Below are 21,906 nucleotides of genomic sequence, written 5' to 3' on the forward strand. Positions count from 1 at the left end.
AAAGCTTATGAGTGGCTTGCACCTTGCAGTGCACCCTCTGTATTTACTTTCATGTAGTCTTCTCTTTATGGTAGACCTGCATATCCATACGCCTACTTCCTGGAGAGTGTTGTTTACTTGGTTGGCTGTTGTGAAGGGGTTTCTCTTCACCATGAAAATGATTCTGTGATCTTCCACCACTGTTGTCTTCTGTCTAGGTCTTTTGGCGTTGCTGAGTTCACCAGTTGTTCACCGGTTCTTTCTCATGATGTACCAAACTGTAGATTTTGCCACTCCTAATATTGTAGCAATTTCTCGGATGGGTTTTTTCTTTTTTTTTTTTTTGCAGCTTAAGGATGGCTTGTTTCCCCTGGAGAGCTCCTTTGACCGCATGTTGTCTGTTCACAGCAAAATCTTTCACATACAAGCACCCCCCCCCCCCCAAATCATCTCCAGGCCTTTTATCTGCTTAATTGATAATGGCAAACAGAAGGAATTGCCCACACCAGCCCATTAAAAAGCTTTTGAGTCGATTGTCCAATTACTGATAAACCTTCCTATATATTTGGTTAAGGCATTACTACAAAAACAGACCTTGGGCTTTTTTTTTTTTTATTAAATGTACTTGCTCTTTCAGTTGATAAGCACTCTGTAAATAGTCGCAAGCTATGTACACACGTCAAATTTTTCTCGCCCGATAATCGGCATCGGCCGGATATCGGGCGAGAATCTGGTACAGCCCACGTCGTTCATCGTCCGTGGATCCGTCCTGGCGGATCCATGAACGACGAGCGATCCTAATGCAAGGGAAGGGGGAGAGCGTGCAGCAGGGTGCGGCTCCGTCACTCTCCCCCTCCCCTCTCCCCTCTCCATGGAGCAGAACGGTGCTGTATGTACAGCACTCGTTCATGCATCTTGCGGTTCTTATCGCTGGAAAGGATCGTGAAAGATCCTTTCCAACGACAAGAATTGCACGTGTGTAAGCGGCTTTACTCCACCCAGCCAAGTCTGCAGTCTACTTTTCGTTCTTTGTTCTGCTGCTTCCACTTATGTACTAGGTTGCCATTTCCTCAGCAGTGTATAACTGCTTTAAACTGCTTGCAAAAACAGCTGATATGTACAAAACATTAGGCTGTGTACAGACCAACAGTGAGTGCAGTTACTGCTTCCAGTGAACCACTGCCTTTGGGTCGACACTAAATGTAGCATCTACTCCTGGCAGCCCAATAGAGAAAGAATGGGGGTGGCAATGAGTGGGTTAGAATCAAATACTGTTTTTTTAGGAATGAGCGCTGCAATGTAAGCACCGGGTGGCTGGCAAGGTGGCAGCTGCAAGGAGCTGCGCAGCACCAAGTCTGTTAACACTGCAAGTTTAAGCCTACCGTACAGCAAACCTAAACCCAGGCATAGATATTGATCCGAACTGTAGCAAACCTTTAGTCACAGCTTGTCAGTTCTGCTGGCAGAGATTTGGGAGTAAAAAAGATACAAATAAAGTAAAACATACATGTATAAATCTCCCTAACCTCTAAGCAGAGCTGGAAAGATTCTCAGTCTTCTAAAGGCTCACTCCCCATGAAGGCTGAACGGAACTGCTGTGTAAAGACAGCCATCTTGGCAGGTAGTGAAAATTGCCAGGTAATCTGCCCAGCATATCCCTCCTGGGGAGAACATATTTTCTAAAACATTCCTAAAATTGCCATAGCAACACAATGTCCTTTAAATGTCCTGCAGTGGTTTTAAATAAAAGTCATCTGCTTTAAAGGTTTTTTTTAGAAGTAAACTAATATATTAGGCATCATTTAAAAGTCAACCACATATAAAAAATCAAAATAAAGCATGATGTGAAAAGATTATTTTTGTTTAGGGGGATATGAATCATTTATAAAAAAAAAAGCCATAATAGTATTTGGTCAGTATTATTATTATGAAAGTGTACAAATTGCTTATATTTGCTCAATAGTTTTATTTACTAAACAATCATTTATTTGACAGTGTATACCCATTTTCTTCAGTTTAATAGAATGCTGGGCATTCTCAAAAGAATCCCAGCCAGCTCAACATTCTTTATTGCCTCTTCAACCTGACTTTTTAAGAGGGTAACTGAAAATGCCAATCACTCAATCAATTTATAACTAGCAAAACTAAGGTGCACATGAGCGGGATATTTATAGAAACAATACAACTAACTGCACATTCACCAGCCAGTAAGCATAAAAATGAAAAGTCCAAACTGTCTCAACAATTTTGTTAAATATAGAGGTTTTTGCTTCATACATTTGAAAATATATGTGAAGTCACAGTGCCCCACCAAGGCACCTCTGCAAAGTGCGTCTCTAAATTCTAGTCTAAATTGTATTTAGGAGATTTTACCTAATTAAAGAGAAATAAAAACATTTTAAAAGCGTTTTATATTCATTGAAGGATTCATTTATCATATTATTATTTTCTGTTAATATGCAAAGCAGAGCTGATTGTTCTGTGGTTTGAAAATGTTTTGTTTTTCAACTCAGCCATGTGAAAACATGTGACTAAGTTATGTTGAAGCCTTCACCACAATAATTACTTAAAGAGGAAATAAACTAAAAACTGCCAAAAGAAAAATACACTTACCTTCAACCCTGTAGGGCAGTCTGATCCATCCTGGGGTGTCTTGCATCTGGTCCCGCGTTGTCCCGGCATCTGTCCTGAAGCCGTCATTCTCGATTCTTCTTCCCGGTTCTTCTTCCTGTGTCACTGTGCATGCGTGAGATCGGCAAATTTTTTTTTCCCTACAAAAAGGCACCTGCACATGCCCAAGATGCTTAGGGCATGCGCAGAAAAAACACTCAAGAGCCTCCCGGGATGCCTGACTTAGCTGGAACATAATTTTTACCTTACTTAAAAGGGTTTTTTTTTTTTTATATTCTATTTTTATTATTTGACATCCAGAAAAACAACATTTCACAGTACAGATGCACAAAAAGGAATAGTTATATACAGCATACAAGTAGCATTATATCAACATCTCAATATATAACAAACTGAACTAGACAGTTTCCTAGAAATTAAAACCATTTTATAATTATCATAAGCAGACATTGGGGAGAATGAAATCGGGAAAGCGGGGGGGGGAGGCCGGAGAACAGTGTCAAAAAACATATACTGTATTTCTTGCCGTATAAGACGCACTTTTTCTTCCCCAAAACTGCTGGGGGGGGGGGGGGGGGGAAGTTGGTGCGTCCTATACGACAAATGTCTTATAAATAAAATTAAAATGAGATACTCACCCGATACCCGATCCAGCATGTGTCTCTTCTCCTCTCTGCAGCAGCGTGTCTCCTCCTGGCTGTAGTGAAAGAAGCCGGCACAGCGCCCCCTGCTGTTCCCTGTCCTAACTGCCGTACAGTGGAAAAAAAGCACAGAGTGATCAGAAGGGGAATTTGAATGACACAGAGGGATCAGAAGGGGAATTTGAATGACACAGAGTGATCAGAAAGGAAATTTGAAAGGCACAGAGTGATCAGAAACGGAATTTGAATGGCACATGAGTGATCAGAAGGGGAATACCGGTATGAATGGCACATGAGTGATCAGAAGGGGAATAATCTTTCAGAATCTTTTTTTCTTCTAGATTTTCCTCCTTTAAAATTGGGTGCGTCTTATATTCCGGAGCGTCTTATACGGCGAAAAGTACGGTATATTTATCACGCAGTTAAATGCCCAGTCAATATCAGCAAAATGTATTATTACATTTTACATAATAATATGTAACTATCAATATGCAACTAACCAGAAAATAACCTATGCATTGTTATTGCTGGTACATAGGTTATTCTGGCGACCAAATAATTTGCTCCCAATAGAACCCAGTGCGAGTGGTTTTTAGTTTTTGTCGCTTCATAGTTTGCTATTAAGTCTTCCATAGCCCTAACATCATTCACTCTGTTTGTCCATTGTTTCACAATTGGAGGGACTGTTTGTTTCCATAGAGCAGGAATACACAGTTTGCCGCATTTAACAGATTGTGTGGTAAGGAATATCTATACTGTTTCCTGGACATGGTGGAGATATGGAGCAAAACCAGATCCGGCTTATTGAGTATGTCTACCTCTCTAAGGTTTTATATTACCTTCGCCACTGTGCTCCAAAAGGGTTGCAAAAGCGGGCAGCTCCAAAATATATGTAGCAAGGTGCCCCTGTCCTTCCTACACCGCCAAAGAGATCTAGTCCCTGGGTACATTTTTGCGAGGACCACCGGCGTTCTGTACCATCTAGTCAAGATTTTGTAATTAGTTTCTTGGTACTGATTGCTAATAGAGGCCTTGTGGCCGTAATAAAACATCTGCTCTTTTTGTTGTTCCGAGAAGGTCATTTGCAACTCATTTTTTAACAGATGCCAGTGTATATCCCGAAGATTGTGTTAAAATCAATTGATAGGAATGTGACAGGGCACCTGGGTATACGAACAGGGAACGTCTGTATTAAATTTTGCACTCTGGGCATGACATTCATTTTAGGAATGTTGCAGCGCCTGAACCACAAAAACGTATTTTGCTTCCATCTCTGTAAATCGTGTTTATTCATAATAAGTAGCGGTAAAAAATTTAACATAGCCGTGCGTGAGACATTCGTGAGGAATGAGGGTTCCAAGATATTTTATGGCATTTTGAATTGGCCCATGAGGGAGGGTCACATTTTAAAGCTTCCGATTTTTGCAGATTAATTTTAAAGTTTTATATATGGGTGTAGTCCTTCAGCTCCCTTAATAAGTTGGGGATGGACGTTACTGGAGAAGTACCATAAAATAGCAGGTCATCTGCATATGCTGCCACTTTTTGGGAGATATCTCCTATAGTTACTCCTGTTGTGTTTGGGTTGGACCTGACTCGTCTTAAAAAAAGGTTCAAGCATTAAAATAAACAGTAAAGGCGAGAGTGGGCAGCCCTACCTCCTGCTGTTAGTGTTTGTGAACGGAGTTCTTTGTCAACTAAAGAGCCCTGGCAGGATTTCTTTATACGCTAGCATTAATTTGAAGAAGGCCCAATCAACCCTATTGAATGCCTTTTCTACATCTGTAGATAAAAGCATTACAGAAATGTTAATAGAATGGGCGTAATTACCTATATTAAGGGGAGGAACCGTATTGTCCCTTCCCTCACGGAATGGCAAAAAAACTATTTGGTCACTATGTATCATGGATTGCAAGACTGGATTCTGTCTACGAGTTATAATGCTAGAGAAAAGTTTTAAATCATTATTTAACAGAGATATGGGCCTGAATTTGCACATAATTGGGTATCCTTGTCAGGTTTGGGGGCAACGGTGATGTAAGCAGCCAGTGTATCCAACGGCAGGAAGTCCAACTCCAAAATGGCATTAAAGGCAGCCATAAAGGTTTGAGCCAACTGGGATTGCAATCTTTTATAGTAGGCCAGACTTAGGCCATCTAGCCCTGGGGCCTTACCTGTCGCTGCCTGGGAGAGTGCCATTTGAAATTCTGACAGTGTGATTGGGACATGCAGTGATTCCAAGACCCCTGCCAGGATACACGGGATTCTGGAGGATGGTAAATACTCGGGAACAGCTCTGAAGCTGGGGGCTGTTGGCCATGGGAATCCGATGGGGATCTAAGAATGCAAAACTTAAAAATTGGCGAAATGAATCTGCAATATCCTTAGAAGAATGCTGAGCTACGCCCGCTGGGGACAACACAGTTGGTATATATGTCTGGGATCTCTTAACACTAATTGCACGTGCCAAGGCTGCCCCACACTTGTTTACGTATTCGTAGAAGAAAGTCATTCGCCCAACTGTGCTTTCGCCTTTTCATTTCCTATAGTTTCTATTCTTTCGCTATTCTGGTTTCTAGATCCTGTGTATGGTTATGTTTATGCATCATTTCCAGGTAATGTAACTCACACAACAACTTGTCAAGTCTTTCTCATTTTTCCTTCTTTTCTCTATGTCCCAACTGTATAAACAACCCTCTTATAACACACTTGTGGGCCTCCCATAACACCAATGGATTCCGGGCTGATTGAGAATTATGTAAGAAATATTCCTGCAGCTCCCTCTCCACTAATGGGCCAGTATCGGGATTGCAAAAGATCTTCATTTAATCTCCATGCCCTAGACTGGGGTAACAATACATCCGATACTAGAGACATTGCAATCGGACCATGATCAGAAAAAGTGGCAGTGCCTATTGAGGATGATTTGTATATTTGACAGCATATCAGGTCAATGCGGTAATATGTCTTGTGAACAAGGGAAAAAAAGGAGAAATCCTTTTTAGTAGGGTGTTGTATCCTCCAGATGTCTATCAGTTGATGGGCTTAAAAAAGCTTTTTGATATTCTTAAGAGTGGAGAATGATAAATGGGACATACCTTTAGAGACACCCTTACCAGGGTCCAAGGCCACATTGAAACCCCACCCCAATGGTTACACCCTCGCTAAATTCCTCCACCATTTTCAGGACCCTCACCAAAAAGTGTAACTGATGAATGTTAGGTGCTTAAATATTAATAAATGTGTATACATTTGTACCAATCACGCCCTTAACCATCAGATACCTGCCCTCAGAGTCTGACCAGACATCTCGTAAGGTCCAAGGCAATGACTTTGAAAAAGGATGCTCACCCCCCTGGATTAAGAATCCGGGAGGGTGCCATGATACGACAGTTGAAAACATCTATATTTGAAAGTTTGAATTTTGTCATGATGGAAATTAGTTTCCTGAATGAAGGCTACTTGACATTGCATTATAGTTTTGAGTGTTATTGAGCCCTTTGTAGGAGAGTTGAGCCCTTTGGCATTTAAAGATACAGTTTTCATTATTCACCTATAACCTAGGTATCAGGAAGGTGTTAAATGTAAGCAAGTTAAATAGTAAGTTAATAAAATTAGCAGCACTGCTCATAAGCTTCCCTTAAGTAGCACGCAACAGCAGAGACAAGGTTGCCCCCCACATTGGGCGACATTTTGTTAAGTACATCAGTAACAAGTGTAACTATATTCCAAACAATACTTTGGCACAGACATCAGTCTGCTATTTGGATATTTTTCCAGTGAAGAACATTACTTACAAACAACTTCTCTGACAATAGTCCTTATAGACTCACACCGTATTGTTCCTCATCTTGTGGTAGAAGGCAGTATAGCAGATCACAGACCAACACAGCGTCCGTTCTATACAATTGCAGAGAGTCACCAAAAGAATGCAGTAGGAGTTCCGTACTGAGACCTGGTAGCGATAAACCATCCAACAACAACAAGGTATGTCCTCTGTAACAGTAGGGGCACAACAAATCGGCTCTCTGAAGTTGTGGAAAAGTGCCTTGCTCCTTTTTGCCATGCCTTCCTAAGGATCTCCTCTGACTAACATAATGCACTCTGCACAGCACATCCCTTAGTTGATTACGTGAAGGTGGACCCATTCCATTCACTCTATGTACTCTATCCATCACTATCTCAGTAGTGGGAGGGCGGTCTAGTAGGATAATAAATATAGCTGTTACTGTAGCCCGCAAATCTACACCTGTCGTGGCCTCTGGAATGCCTCCTAATCTAATAATATTGCAGCACCTGCAGTTTTCAGAACCATTAGAGCGTAGGAACAGTGAGGTGAGCTGGGACTGCATTGTAGTAACCACAGCTTCCAAACCAACAGTTTTCTCCTTCAGTTTTGTATGTGATAATTTCAATCAAATTGCATAGAGGATTCCACTCTATTAAGCATGCCATCAAGAAAATAATTTGGAATGTGTATATCTACAATATAATACTTGCATGAGTCATTATAAATTCTAATTTAAACATTATCCACTGGTTTAGATACAACTTATGCAAGTAGTCTACGCATGCTGTCAATAATACTCCTGAAGAAGCCATACCTGGTGAAACGCGTCGAGTATATCCAACAACATGCTTTGATGATCAAACACTGTATATGGTCAACAATATATATGTTAATAAGTTGTTATATGTCTAGTGGAAAAAATTCCTTTGTCTTTGGTTGAACCCCAAGGATAATAAGGTGGTTCAAACCAACTTTTGATTACTGTGTATTGTATTAAGTAATCATATGACTTCAATTATTATACCCGACCACTAGTTGTGTACAGTGGCCTTTTATAATTGACAAGTCCTATTATAAACATTGTTAATATATGTTTAATACACCGTTTGTGCCAAAAACCTTGCTTAAATCTCTGTCTTTGTTGTTTTTTGATCTAAAGCATGCCATCTAGGTTAGATCTAGTAGGTATAGAGGACAGCATTGCTTTCAGAGAAGCTAACTCAGCTTGCACAGTGTGATCTGAACTGTGACTAACGGGATCCTTCTGGTGTGCTTGCCAGCACTGAAAGGAAGGGGAAGGCTGGACTAGCAGGGGTTTCCAGAAACTCTGCAGCAGTCACAGCTTGCAGCCTGGTAGGGGGAGCATGTTGCGCCGCCATCTTTGATCCTGCCTGACCCTGGGATACAGCACTCCTGGCCGCTAAATAGCCTGTTAAAGCTGCCTCTTTCTTCCTGCTACCCTGCCCCCGTTGTCTTCTTACCTCAGGGCATCAGTATAGTAGTGCGGGGTTCACTTGTGCCGGTTCCAGACTGATCTGTAGTCGCCTGCCGCGGGGAGCTTCGCGTGAGCACGTCTCTACTCCTCCATCGCGCGGCCACGCCCCTGTCCACCCTTTTATGTAAAGTAAAAATTATGAATTTAGGTACGCTTTAATGAGATTTTTTTATAAATAATAAGACCAGCTGAAAATTGCATGATGTAACCAATGACTATAGTATTTCTTTCTTTAGTAAAAATATTACTTTAGACAACCTTGAAGCTAAAGTGATTACATGTGCTTTTCATTTGTCCAAGCTGTTAATAGGGAATTTTTATAAAACATTACAATTAGGTTTTTTAGAAGTTTTTGTGGTATGGATTGGGTTTCCACTTCCACTAGGTTCTGTGTTAAACCTTTTTTTAGTGGTTGGTAGTTTTAACTGCTTTGCATCACTTCAAACCAGATACTGTATTGGAATCCATGGCAAACTCTGTGTTCAACCAGTGAACCTTGCTGCAAAAGCACAGATGGGTGTAGATTGTTGTAGACAAAAAGCAAAAGCACAGATGGGTGTCCTCAGTTGTAGACAAAACAAAGGACATCCCAAAAATGCTACCAGTAAAGCAGTGTCATGTTCATGTATGAGCTACATCTCTCAAAAATAACTGGACACGATCTGGTTCAGCTTGTTGTAAATAGAAATAGAATGAAATAATTGGATTGTACAACAAGAATTTGTTGTCTGCTGTGAAAAGGTTGAGTGGTGTCAGAGGAGACGCAAAGATGTGCATTTTAGAGACACTGTCTTTTGCTTAGAAACTGTGAATTCATATAAGGACATCCTGCTCTGGGTGCCAATACTGTTTTAATAGCAGCTGTAGAACATTGTTGGCAGGTTACTGGAAATGACCACTTGAGCAGAATAAAAAAAAGTAATTGAGAACTAAAGAATAGTTTACTAAGTATGAATTGTTAGAGCTAGAAAGCTCTATTAAATAGATATCAAATACACTTTAAATTCTACAAAAGATGGGTGTGCTCTTGACTTAATAATGAACCTTGATAACGTAACATATTTTTCACAGTTATAGGTTAATGATGGTTTGTCAGATTTTTCATACTTTGTAACATTTTCCACTGACCAGCGATGTGACCCACAGCAGTTCAGACACATGGCTTTCCATGTTTTCTCTCTTTCAGCGTTATTATTGCCTGTACCCCTGACTGAGCTACAAACGCAGCTAATTGGCTGGAAGAGCTGAACAACAAGGGCAACTTCAAAAAATCAACACTTTGCATCAGCTTCTAGCCTCATGCTGTTCAGAACATATTGCATAGATTGGATTAGGGGCAAGTTGTCCTCATACGTATCGATAGAAAGTTAATTTTCACAATTGCTTTCATCTCATATTTCTGAGGAGTATTCAGCTAAATGCAACTTGAAACAGGTACAGCTAAGGATGTTCTGTATTCCGTTTATTTCATGAAAAAGACCTACGCTGCTACTGAATAGTAATAAAATGAATGATGTGTGAGAAACCCTTTTTCATAGTTAGAGGGGATCTGTTAACATACCACACAGGAAACTGGGTTTCTTGCAGCTGGGACCATGGTGCAAATGTGTAAACAACTATACAGCCAAAAGTGAATTGTCTCTTTTGGGAACTGCACCCCGATTTGCCACAGCCACGTGTAGCTGCATGCAAAAAAAAAGTAGTTCTGTATGAATATATATTGTTGTTTTTCTGTTTCCCAGATCAGCACCTAGACTGCTTAAAGAAACCTCTTATACTTACATTCTTGGAAGATTGGAAGAAAAAATAGTTTATTACTTTCCATAAAAACATTTTTACCATTATACGTAATTTGCTGGTTTAGACATAAATACACATTAATTATAAACACTACATACCTAGGTAAGACGTTTACAATTACATCAGTCATTTACTACTAGGAGATCTACCCCCTTGACTCCTTGTAAATCTTATACAAAGTTGGACACTCTGTGACTCTGTTTACTTCAACTTTTTCATTCTGACTAATACTCAATTTTCACTAAATTAAAACCACATAATATCACTACAAATTTCTGCTTAATAATTTCCTACTAAATACTTACAATGTTTACACAATATACTAGCTAATTATATTGTTGTAACTTATACAATATATTTTCCTTATTATTGTAACTTAAACTGTATTTTTCTTCTTCTTATTATTATTATTATTATTATTAATAAACAGGATTTATATAGCGCCAACATATTACGCAGCGCTGTACATTATACCTTGTTATGTTATTAGTATATATATGTCTACCTCCCCTGAGGAAGCCAAATACGGCGAAATGCATCAGGAACTAAGACAATTTTATCTGTATCAGTCTGGCTATTTTTGTTAAGGTTACGTACAATCTCATAGTTTACTCTATTTAGCATAACCGCTTCCTTAATGCAATATTTCTCTGTTCACTCTGTATGACATATTTATTTTTGTTCTCCCCGCCACTTCAAAGCCCCTTCTGTTTAATTTTGTTGTACTTTTGAGAATACTTCCCCCTTTGGAAAAAACGTAGAACATAAATGGTCCCATACACATTGCTGGATACACTGAACATAACCCTCTTACTTTCAGTCTCTCCTTGTCACTTCCGTGACCAGGTCAATGGCTAAGAGATATCGGTAATCTCTAACACAACCTATTCTCAAACTACCTTACGTCACCAATCTTCATTCTTTCTAAAATTACATCTCCAGATCAAGCTGCCTTATCCTGCTAAACCCCCAAACTTGGCAGAACATTCACACCAAATATCTACAAAAGACTGCCCATGCAGCACAGTGCAAATATGGCCTCAATCCTGACTTCATGTATTACAAAGATTACCTCTCCACTGTCATATCAACTCAAATTTCCAACCCACACAGCCTCTTTTCAACAATTGCCACCCTAAATCCCACACCTTCTCCCCCTATACCCACCTACCTAAAATCATCAAATCAGACATGATGTCTCTGCTCACTGTAGCACACCAACCATATCTACCCCTTTCACCTGTGAATTATCACTAACTTCCTTCAGACTGCTGTCCACTACCTGTCCACTTGACCCAAACCTCGCTGTCCACTACCTGTTCATTTGACCCAATCCTCTCTGTCCACTACCTGTCCACTTGACCCAAACCTCTTTGTCCACTTGACCCAATCCTCTCTGTCCACTACCTGTTCACTTGACCCAAACCTGATCTATCAAAATCTGATCTTTTAAGTGCCTGCTCCTCCACCCTGGCTCCTGCCAGGTTGAAATTTTCAACCTTTCCCTTTCTTCTGGTATACACCTCTTCAGTTTCAAATATGCCATTGTTCTCCCAATCCTGAAAAAAACCGCACTAGACCCCTTTCTACTTTCTAGCTACCATCCTATCTCCCTTTTCCCATATGTTTACAAACTTCTTGAGAGTCTTGTCTATGAAAGACTGACTATCTGAACACCAACTGTACTTGACACATTCCTGTGTCACTTTCAACCTGTTCATTCCATTAAAACAGCTCTTACAAAAGTAGCCATTGACCTGATGAGAAGTCACAGGGCAACTTTTCTCTCCTCCTTCTGCTTTAACGCCCAATCCTAAACTTCATCAGTATTGGTGACACTGCTCTTTCTTGGTTTGCTTCCTACTTGTCTGAGCGCTCTGTTCAAGTTTCTTTCAATAGTAACTCCTCCTCTCCTACTCTTCTCTCTGTTTGTGTTACCCAAGGGTCAGTCCTTGGACCAATTCCTACCTCATTGTACACCTCTTTTGCTAAACTCATATCCTTCTTGGTGTACAGTACCATCTGTATGTAGATGACACTAAAATCTATCTGTCCACCTCTGACTTGTCTCCCTCAGTCCTGTCTGTCAGCCATCTCATCATGGATGGATGACCGGTTTCCAAAGCTCAATCTGGATAAAACAGAACTTGTCATCCTCCCTTCTCTTTCCAAATTTTCCCCTCACCTATTTCTAATTGGTTAATTCATGTTTTTTCAACCCTTCCTTTAGGCACATTGTCTTGGCCTCACTTTTGATTCTGCCCTTCCCTTCACATTGAGAACATTTTCAGGTCCTGCCACTTTCACCTGTACAAAATCTCCAAAATACACCCTACTTGTTCCCAGAGACCACCAACCTCTTTGTACACACTCATTTCTGGTCTGGATTACTGTAACCCCCCTCTATGGTATTCCACTAACCTGACTCTCCACTACTCCCCTCTACAATCTATTATAAATGCTGCAGCCAGACTTATCCATCCTTCCCACCACTCCTCTTCTGCTGTTTCTCTTTGCAGTTCTCTACACTGTCTTACATTTCGCCTCAGAATCAATTTAAAGCTCCTGTGCTTTGCCTTCAAATCCCTCCACAACTCTTGTCCAACCTACATTTCTGACCTGGTGGAAAAATACTCCCCTAGCCGTTCTCTTTGCTTCTCCAAAGACCTATTAATGACTTCCTCACTCTTAACCTCCTCACTTGCATGAGTCCAAGACTGCCCCCAACTCTCTGGAACTATCTTTTTCGTCTATTCGGCTTGCTCCTACTTTCTGCTACTTTCTTAAAAGAATCCTAAAACCCATGTCTTCAGAATTGCCTACCTATCTCTTTCTGTTTAAACCCTTACTACTTGCCCTTCATTCCATATTCATTCCATATTCCCCCACATCTTAGATTTTGGGCTGGGTCCATTCGTCCTCCTGTGTCATTGTCTGTTTGTTTGTATTTTTTTGTCATTTACTACCCCTATTTAATGTACATATTACAGTGCTGTGTAATATGTTGGCGCTAAATAAATACAAATTAATAATAGGAAAATGTATTTCTTTATTTTGTGTGTAAAAAAATAATAAAAAAAAAAAAAAATATATATATATATATATGTGTGTGTGTGTGTGTGTGTGAGACTGTTAAGCTGTACATGTGTGGACAGTTTAAAGCATTGGTTGCTATTCTAAAGTTAACAATCTGCCTTTCTTTCCCAATGTTTCTTTTGGAGCTGTCTTTCTGTGGTTCATATCACAGAGGCTGCATTGATCCAAAGCTATTGATTCTTCAGTTATGATTATAGATGCCCCCTGCAGCGAGTGATATTTTTAAATCTTTGTCTGTAGAGGTAGATAAGATTCCAGTCTAGGCGTCAGAAAGTCATTTTTTTAGGTGACAGCACTGATTCAATAACACTGAGGCTCAAATCACCTTTACAAAGTTTAGCTATCAGCCAACAGGATAAAGATTTAGCAGTAACAGATTACCTTTGTCAGTATCCTTAACACTAATGGGTGATTCATATTGCCATTTCAGGTGGGCTTATATATTCTGTTCTTCATATTCACAAGCTATACTTCCCCTGTGTTGCTAGTCGCTGCAAATCAAAAAAAATATGCGCCAGTTAAATATGTTTTTAAATATAATGCCATATGAACTACATTGTACTTAATGAGCTCTGTACGGGACCACAAATATAGGTGGTTGCTATTTTTTTCTAGAGGTACATTAAAGGGTCGTTGCACCAAAAGTAATGTTTTAGCTGTGGATGTGATCTGATAAACTGTTTCACTCACTGGTTTCTCTTACTGTGGATCTCTAACAATGAGATCTCAGTCCTAAAATTTCTTTCTATTTCTATTCCCAGCTGCCACCACATTTTTGTATGTTGAAATCTACCTTTTATTGCTTCCACTCCCCCATACAGTTTATATAAAATAAAGTAAATATCCAGCTTGACCCTTACATTTCTTGGTGTAAAAGGTCCAATTTTGGGAAATCACTATAGCCTCAAAGAGATATGGGAGACTGTTGGTAACAACTCTGGAATATAGTGGAGGTAGAGATGGAGACATTAGTAATGACATTGCTCCTCCTCCTAGCTACAGTTTGTGACTGAGTTAGAAATTCTGGCAGATGCAAACACATGTTGATAGTCATTATTATGCACATCAATAAGAGCATACCTTACAAGAAAGGACTTTTGTTACTTACTCTCAAAGCCAAACATTTTCTTAAGCACAGGTTTGATTTTGTACTGCATGATATAACTAGGTAACTTATTGTGAGGGGGGCATAGTGTAAACAAAATCTTCAATAGAACACAAACACAGCATTGCTTTATTTAAAATATATATTATTTTTTTTTAAATCCCAAAGTGTTTTTTTTGTAACAGTGATAAACTATCAATTCAGGACTGTCCTGTTTTCTTATGTGTGCTATTGTCAGTGATTCTAGATACAGATCTGACCAATACATTTAGAAAATGATTTAGGCAAACGCATTTTGTTTTGTTTGCTTCTATCTATCAATATCACCCTCAACATGAGCTCTTTAATTGTCTTGTCTACTAACTACCAAGCCCCAAATCATGTCAGCAATTTAGGCCCCATTAGTGCTACAATCACAATCAATAGCTCTGTATTTTACAGCAGCAGTTGTACACTAGATCTTAAAGTTTCCTCCAGAATTTTATTGAGCAATGAGCTGTGGCAGAAAAAAACGCCTCCTGGCAATGTCAGCAACTCTGTGGCCTACATAATGTACCGATTGAGCTTTCCCTTATCCCTTTCCCTTATCTTTCCCTTCCCTTATTTCTCATTTAGGAACTGACAACAGTGATCACTGACCACCAATGTTAGGGGACTTGTATAAGGCATTTTTCAGGCCTCAATAGAGGGTGGGGGGTTTTGTTTCACAGACTAAAAATGTAAGGGTCATTCTTTCCACTGTCCAACAGTGTTACAGGGCATTTTATTTTCCAAACTTCAATGTAAGAGGGTCCTACAACTGACCACCAATATAGGTGCTCCTACTTCCACTGGCTAGTAATCTAGGGCGCATTTTCTTTCTCACTGCCGCCAAATATAGTGAAGCTTGTCTCCCACTGGCCCTTTCTTCTACTGTCAGAAGTGTAATAACTTTCTCCTTCCTCAACCACTAGGGTAAGGTAGATGATTCTCCACTGACCAATATGTCAGGGAACTGATTTCTTTCTTTATGTTTTTATGATGTTGTCATATTGAGCAGTGAAATGTTAGCAGTGAAAAAAATTGCCTTGTGCTGGGTGTCAAATATTCAAGGTATGTCACATTATTATTTTATTTTGTCCTACAGATTGCTTATCAAGCTAATTCACAGCAAACTAAAGAAATTTTTTTTTTGCAGATGTGTCCTTCGTTCCTTTAGACCAAATGAATATTTTAAAGGTTTCTCTGAGGTAGAAAGGTTGAGAAAGATTCATTTAGACTGAGTCTGAGTTGTAAACCAGTGATCCTGGTGCAGTTAGCCACTGATGCATAAAGCATTGATCGGTTTGGTTTTTCTTTCTTGCTATGTAAAATTCAGCATACTGGTAAATGTTTGCACTTGAATATCCCATTAAAGATTTGCAGAAAGCTTACTTTTTGTAGGACATTTTCTTTTTCTGGTGTTACCGGGCTGCAAAATGTCACTTTTGGTTATTTGAGGTTAAATTAAGTACATCAACATTAGGACTTGAGAACCTTACATCCAGTGCTGCTACTGATAATAAATCAATGGGATTTTAATAGATTTGTAAATCATTAGACCCTGAAAAGTTTTTACTTATCATGCCCAGGAAATCCCCATTGCATGCTGTGTCCATACCCCATCTACTGTAACTCTTTACAGCAAACAACAGGTAATCATGCAAATCCAATCTGGTCAACTAATTTTCTATCTTATGAGCCAGGTATTTGATGCATTACTATTTCTGATATCAAATGTTTTTGTAATTCACAGGTACTTAAAATTTAAACAAATGGTCTAATTTGCTAGAGTTCTCCAAGACCGAAGAAGATAGACTATCATGGGAAAACCTGAGTGATCCTGCAAAACTAGAGTGATTTTCCTAAAAATAATTTGCTATTAATTGGCAAATGTTTTTAATTCTAGACCAGATCTATTTCAGGTTTTCTGGATCATCCAGATTCTCCCATTCTCATATTGTGCTTGCAAACATTTTGAAACTGGTTTTCCCTGTGAAGCTTGTGATTTCCAAGACTGTATTGATTATATCACCACGTTTTGGCATTTCCACTTCAAATGCAGTTTTCTCAGGTGGATACAAAAGGATACCCCTTCTTCAACAATCTCCCCTCTTTTAATATATATTATATATCTTTTATTATATCTCAGCCTAGCATTCAAACAGTGGTATTTACTGTATTGATGTATTTTCACTTTAAATACTATTTGATGTATATATTCCTATTGGTGGAAATGGTATCTATTAAGCAAAACAAGTCCGCTAGTAATTAGGTTTTTTTCATTTTATAATCAGAGGTATTTTCTCGTGGGGAGCAATCATGCAGAAACCAAATACCGTGTTCTGAAAATTGATCGGACTGAACCAAAGGATCTAGTAATTATTGATGACAAGGTGAGTGAAGCTTAGCACTTTAAACCCAGTGAATAGTAATTATTTTTTGTGGTCCATTACATTTGTACATCTGTATAATTTGGCATTAGCATAAATATTTGTTTTTACATCAAATGCATTTAAATGATTATCAGAGCATGTCTTAGGTATGCTGAAACCACAAAAGGAGAAGCTGATTTTGTTAGCAGACTTTAGTGCCTCACTTTGAGGGAAAGGACACAGTGACCATTATATTCAATTGATTCCATGCTTGCAGACTGTTCACCGATGCTTTTTAGTAGACATTAGACAGAGTTGAAGATCTATTTCTATGAAAGCTAAGCTGTGACTGCCTCAGTCTCAGTCTACCTTCAGACATTATTGGCAGACCAAGGAAACGTAACATAACTTAACTTTACGTTACTAATATTACATGTTCAGACTGTTTGTAGGTGAATAGGGAGGGGGAAATGAAAACTACCTAACCTCAAAGTAGATTAACTACGAATAGTAGTTTGTGCCTACCCCAGAATATTGGTTAATAGGAATAAAGAAGAAAAAAGGGAAGAGACTGGGGTTTGTAGGCAACTGTATGGCTTGTATTCCTAAGTGAGTTATATTGACTTCATACAACACAAATTCCAATCATAAAAAGGTCCCATTCCCTATATTATTGCTGAGGGGGAGTGGGTTGGGACTTATGTTCTAGAAATAGAGCTTCCCTGACTCATAACAAAATAACAAATAAGTAATACAGTTTTGAGTCCCGACGCATTTGGCCTGTATTGGCTTCCACAGGGGACTGTACCTGCATGTACCTGCATATAAGCTTAACATATATATATTTCATGTATTTGGGTTTAATATGAATACATAGACATATATTGAGAAGCAATGAAAACATAACTGATAAAAACACCAATATCAAACACAGTGATGCTGTTGTGTCAAGGTAAATATGTGTAACTTATTTGTCACAACAAAAACCTATGCAAGTATGTACAATGTATAGAGAATGTAAGTAAAATGGTAGCATTCTAAATACTCTAAATAAAGGTTGCATATATAGATGTAGAAATAGAAATGAATCCTAATTGACAACCTTCCAAGAATGGTATATTATGAATGTATCTATGTTAGCATGATAGCAAATTATTTCTTGATACATTCATAATATAAAATTGTTGGAAATTGTGAAGATTGTTGAAAATGTTAATTGTTAGGCTTTGTTAAGTGGACAGTTTAAACATTGGTATTGTTTCCTGAAGTCCTTCATAGGTATAAAACTATTAGGGCAGTTTTACACCCGTGTGTGTTTTATTTGTACAGATTGGTTTTATGCATGTTCACATTCAGTATATTGCACCATGTATTTGTGTTGCAGTACATTGCCATTCATGGTTCATGACACTCCTTCAAAGAGAACACACATTCACCTGCCCACAAGAACAGAAGTACATACATCACTGCACTGGAAAAAATACACTGCAATACATGCACTGGAAAAAATAAAATTTATTTTTATTTATTGATTTTTTGGGGCCTATTGTTGAACATTAATGGGAAATACTCTACATGTATAGGTGTAAATGAGTCTGAGGTGTAGCCTAATTTGCAAATTGCAAAAAATGTTATCCTTTTGTTAATATATGCCCTCTTTTTTCCTTAGGAACCCTTTGAAGATCTGGTTGATATATACATTTAAATTTGTAATTTTCTGTGACATTATTAACAAAATCAGTTGATGTTGTGTAGGCTGTGGACATTGTAATATAATCAGTAACACTGATGGTAGTGGTAACACTGGATTGATTTTCATTGAGAATGTTAGGATATCAGGGAGTGCTATGTGTTCTATCTTATCTTCTTTTGGTAAAATGTACTATGAGGAATATGCTGACAATAGGATAACAGTATAATGTCAAATAGATGTTTGTCTGTGTACAATATTCAAGGGAAATCCTATCGAACGCTGTTCTTTGTTCAAATGCTCTTTGACTCATTACATTTAAAAAAAATTATGTTCTAATTTATAGTGGTATTTATTTTTAAGCATGTATATACCCAACAAGAAGTACGTGAGCTTCTTGGTCGCCTTGATCTTGGCAACAGGACAAAAATGGGACAGAAGGGGTCATCAGGACTATCCCGAGCTGTGTCAGCATTTGGCATTGTGGGTACGTTTCTTGTACTGGTGTTTAAATATTGCCTAAATGTCTAACCTTCTTTTCATATGTTACAGCAGTCCCAGTTCTTTAAATATGATTGTGTCTTCCAAAGAGTTAGACCTAATTCCCTAAATAATTTGCACTTATTAGCGGACAGCATAGACAGTTGTAGTGAGAACAATGCCAACATAGAGCACAACAAACAGTATTTTTTATAGAAAAAAGTTATTTAGGCAAAAAAAAAAAAAAAATTAATTGTAAATCATAACATGTTTTGGTATGGGACTATGTAGAGGAAAAAAAGTGTAAGACTTTTAGTGGGCTTTTAAAGTTTGACATTGAAGTACAATTACCTTTCAATTGCTTTTGTTTGAACAAACCCAAAATTTTCATTATAATATAAAAGGTCTCTGTTCAAACTGCTTAATCAATCTAAATGATCAACTGGCTGAATTCAATGTCATTTGTAATATTCATAGTAAATATTTAGTACTGATAGCTTTACAACTCAGAAACCCAAATGCATCAGTTTTCAAATGCTGGAGCAGAGTATGGTGTTGCTAAACCTTTTTCCAAAATGTACTGACTTGCCAATCTGAGTAATAGAGCAGGAACTGGTCAAGGTCATTGACTGGGGCACATGTCAATTACGGCGATGTCAAAGGCATGTACATGTCCTTATGTAGTATTGCCTAGGCTTACTGCTATTCAATCAAGTCCTGCCAGCGTATAGTGTGATTTGTATATACTTTATTACCCTGCGGAAGCATTTAAAGGGGGCTCTTGGTGATTCCAGTGGGGAATGTTCCTACAGGAAAGTAAGATACAGCACAGTTAGCTAACCACTTTGGCTGCTAGTATATGCTGCAAGGTTTGCTAAAAGTTTAAACAGAAGTGAATCTTACTTAAAATAACAACTGTGTAAAATAAAGTTTCTGAGGTGCTTACAGGTATCTGAGGTTAGCATGGTGTGGCTACAGATTTATTGGCTCCAATGTGAACTTTTGACAACCTCCCCTTCCCCTCATTTAGGACATGCTCTGCAACCCAGCATTACACATAGTTCTCCCCAGCCCATTTTTGGTGGGCGGGCCGCCCATCTGTTATCAGTAGCTCTAATCTTCTGAACAAAAAAACGAGAGGCAGATCCATTCTCCTCTGATAAGAGCGGGGCAGTGGGGGAAAAGCACAGCACAGCTACCGTTAGGTCCATAAATATTTGGACAGAGACCACGTTTTTCTAATTTTTGTTCTGTACATTACCACAAATAATTTTAAATGAAACAACTCGGTTGCAGTTGAACTGCAGACTTACAGTTTTAATTCAGTGGGTTGAAAAAAAAGATTGCATAAAAATGTTTTTTTTACACAATCACTTTGGTTGTATGATGAGATCGGGACACAGGCTGTCCCTCCCCCATTCTATATCTGTTCTTAGTCTTTTATTGAAAAAGAAAAAAACACATCGTGTAACAATGTCACCACCCAGTGGGCATGTGTAATGGTGTCATCATCAGCTGTGTGTGTGTAACTGCATGTCATTCTGCAGCCTTACTGCTCTCTGTGTACAAACCCTCATATCTCCCAAACTGTATGTCATAATGACTTGAAATCTTCAGGGTGCTCAGGGAACAATCATAGTTAGTAGAAACTACAATTTCACACTAGTTTTTAAAAATTTAAAGATATAGGAATCTGAATTGTAAAAACTAGTGAAAATACAACATTGGGGTTGCTGTTTCAAAAGCAAGTGTGCCTAGGAGTCCTTAATTGAAAATGCAAATCAGGGAACCCCGGGGCCATTTACATAAAAAGGAGCATTGGCATGGGGCCCCTAAATTATTACCTACCTGTCACTAAATCTATACCTGTCATACTATGTTACCCTTTCTGCTTCTCTTCTTTGAATGCCAATTTCCCTAGAATGGTGGGGTGTACAAATGTGGGTGCCTTAGGGAGACACCTTCGGCTACCCCCCTACTAAAATTTAGGAAACTGAAAATGCGTGGGGAACGTCTGTGGATAACACCCTCTAAAATGTCTTCACAATCATATCATTAGAACATAAAAAACTCTGCCCATCAAAACGAAATTGGCGTTCAGGTACTGGACTGGTAGGGTACAGTCATGTGTAACAGGGCAGGGCATTTTGATGGGCAGAATTTATGTTGTAATGATGCCATGGTGATGAAGTGAGTTTGGGGGGTGTTAGCCACAAGTGCCCCCCACTTGCATCTATATTTTTGTTTACCTGAACCTCCCTGTTTTAGAGGAATTAGGGTTCAAGGTAGGGAAGCGGACACTTTGATTGGCAGAGGTTTTTTTATGTTCTAATGTTGCTATGCGAATGAAATTTTAGGGTGGTTGTACATCTGTACCTACATACATCTGTACCCACAGTTTTCAGTTTCCTGCACCTCCCCATTCCAGATAAAAAATAAATAAATAAAGAACAGAATCAGAAAGTGTAGCACAGTATTACAAATATAGTTTTGTGAAAGGTAGGTCAAAAATTTAGGGGCCCCACCCCAATGCTCCTTGCTATGTAAGTGGCCCCAGGGGTCCTTAATTTGAATTTTCAATTTGGGGCTGCTAGGTGCACTTTCTTATAAAACAGCAACCCAAATGTTCAATAGTTTTTAAGCTCCTGATTTTAAGCTCGAGAAAGACATTTCTGGTTATTAGTAGCTATGAGAGTCCCCTGTGTACCCTAAAAATTTAAAGTCATTACAACCAACAATTTTGGAGATCTTAAAGATTGAACTTGAACAATTTTTTTTGCCGATAGAATATAGGCAGTGATGGGGG

General features: G+C 38.7%; 1 protein-coding gene across 1 annotated transcript in view; it reads left to right on the top strand.

Annotated features, from left to right (window-relative positions):
* Window positions 1-21,906, top strand: part of FIG4 (FIG4 phosphoinositide 5-phosphatase) — a 164,924-nt gene that overhangs the window by 17,398 nt on the left and 125,620 nt on the right. The window contains exons 3-4 of the mRNA XM_072408758.1: window positions 16,853-16,951; window positions 18,984-19,107. Of these exons, the coding sequence (XP_072264859.1) occupies window positions 16,853-16,951; window positions 18,984-19,107 (223 nt within the window). The remainder of the gene's footprint in view (window positions 1-16,852; window positions 16,952-18,983; window positions 19,108-21,906) is intronic.

This window comes from Pyxicephalus adspersus, chromosome 4 (assembly GCF_032062135.1).
Source record: "Pyxicephalus adspersus chromosome 4, UCB_Pads_2.0, whole genome shotgun sequence".
NCBI lineage: Eukaryota > Metazoa > Chordata > Amphibia > Anura > Pyxicephalidae > Pyxicephalus > Pyxicephalus adspersus.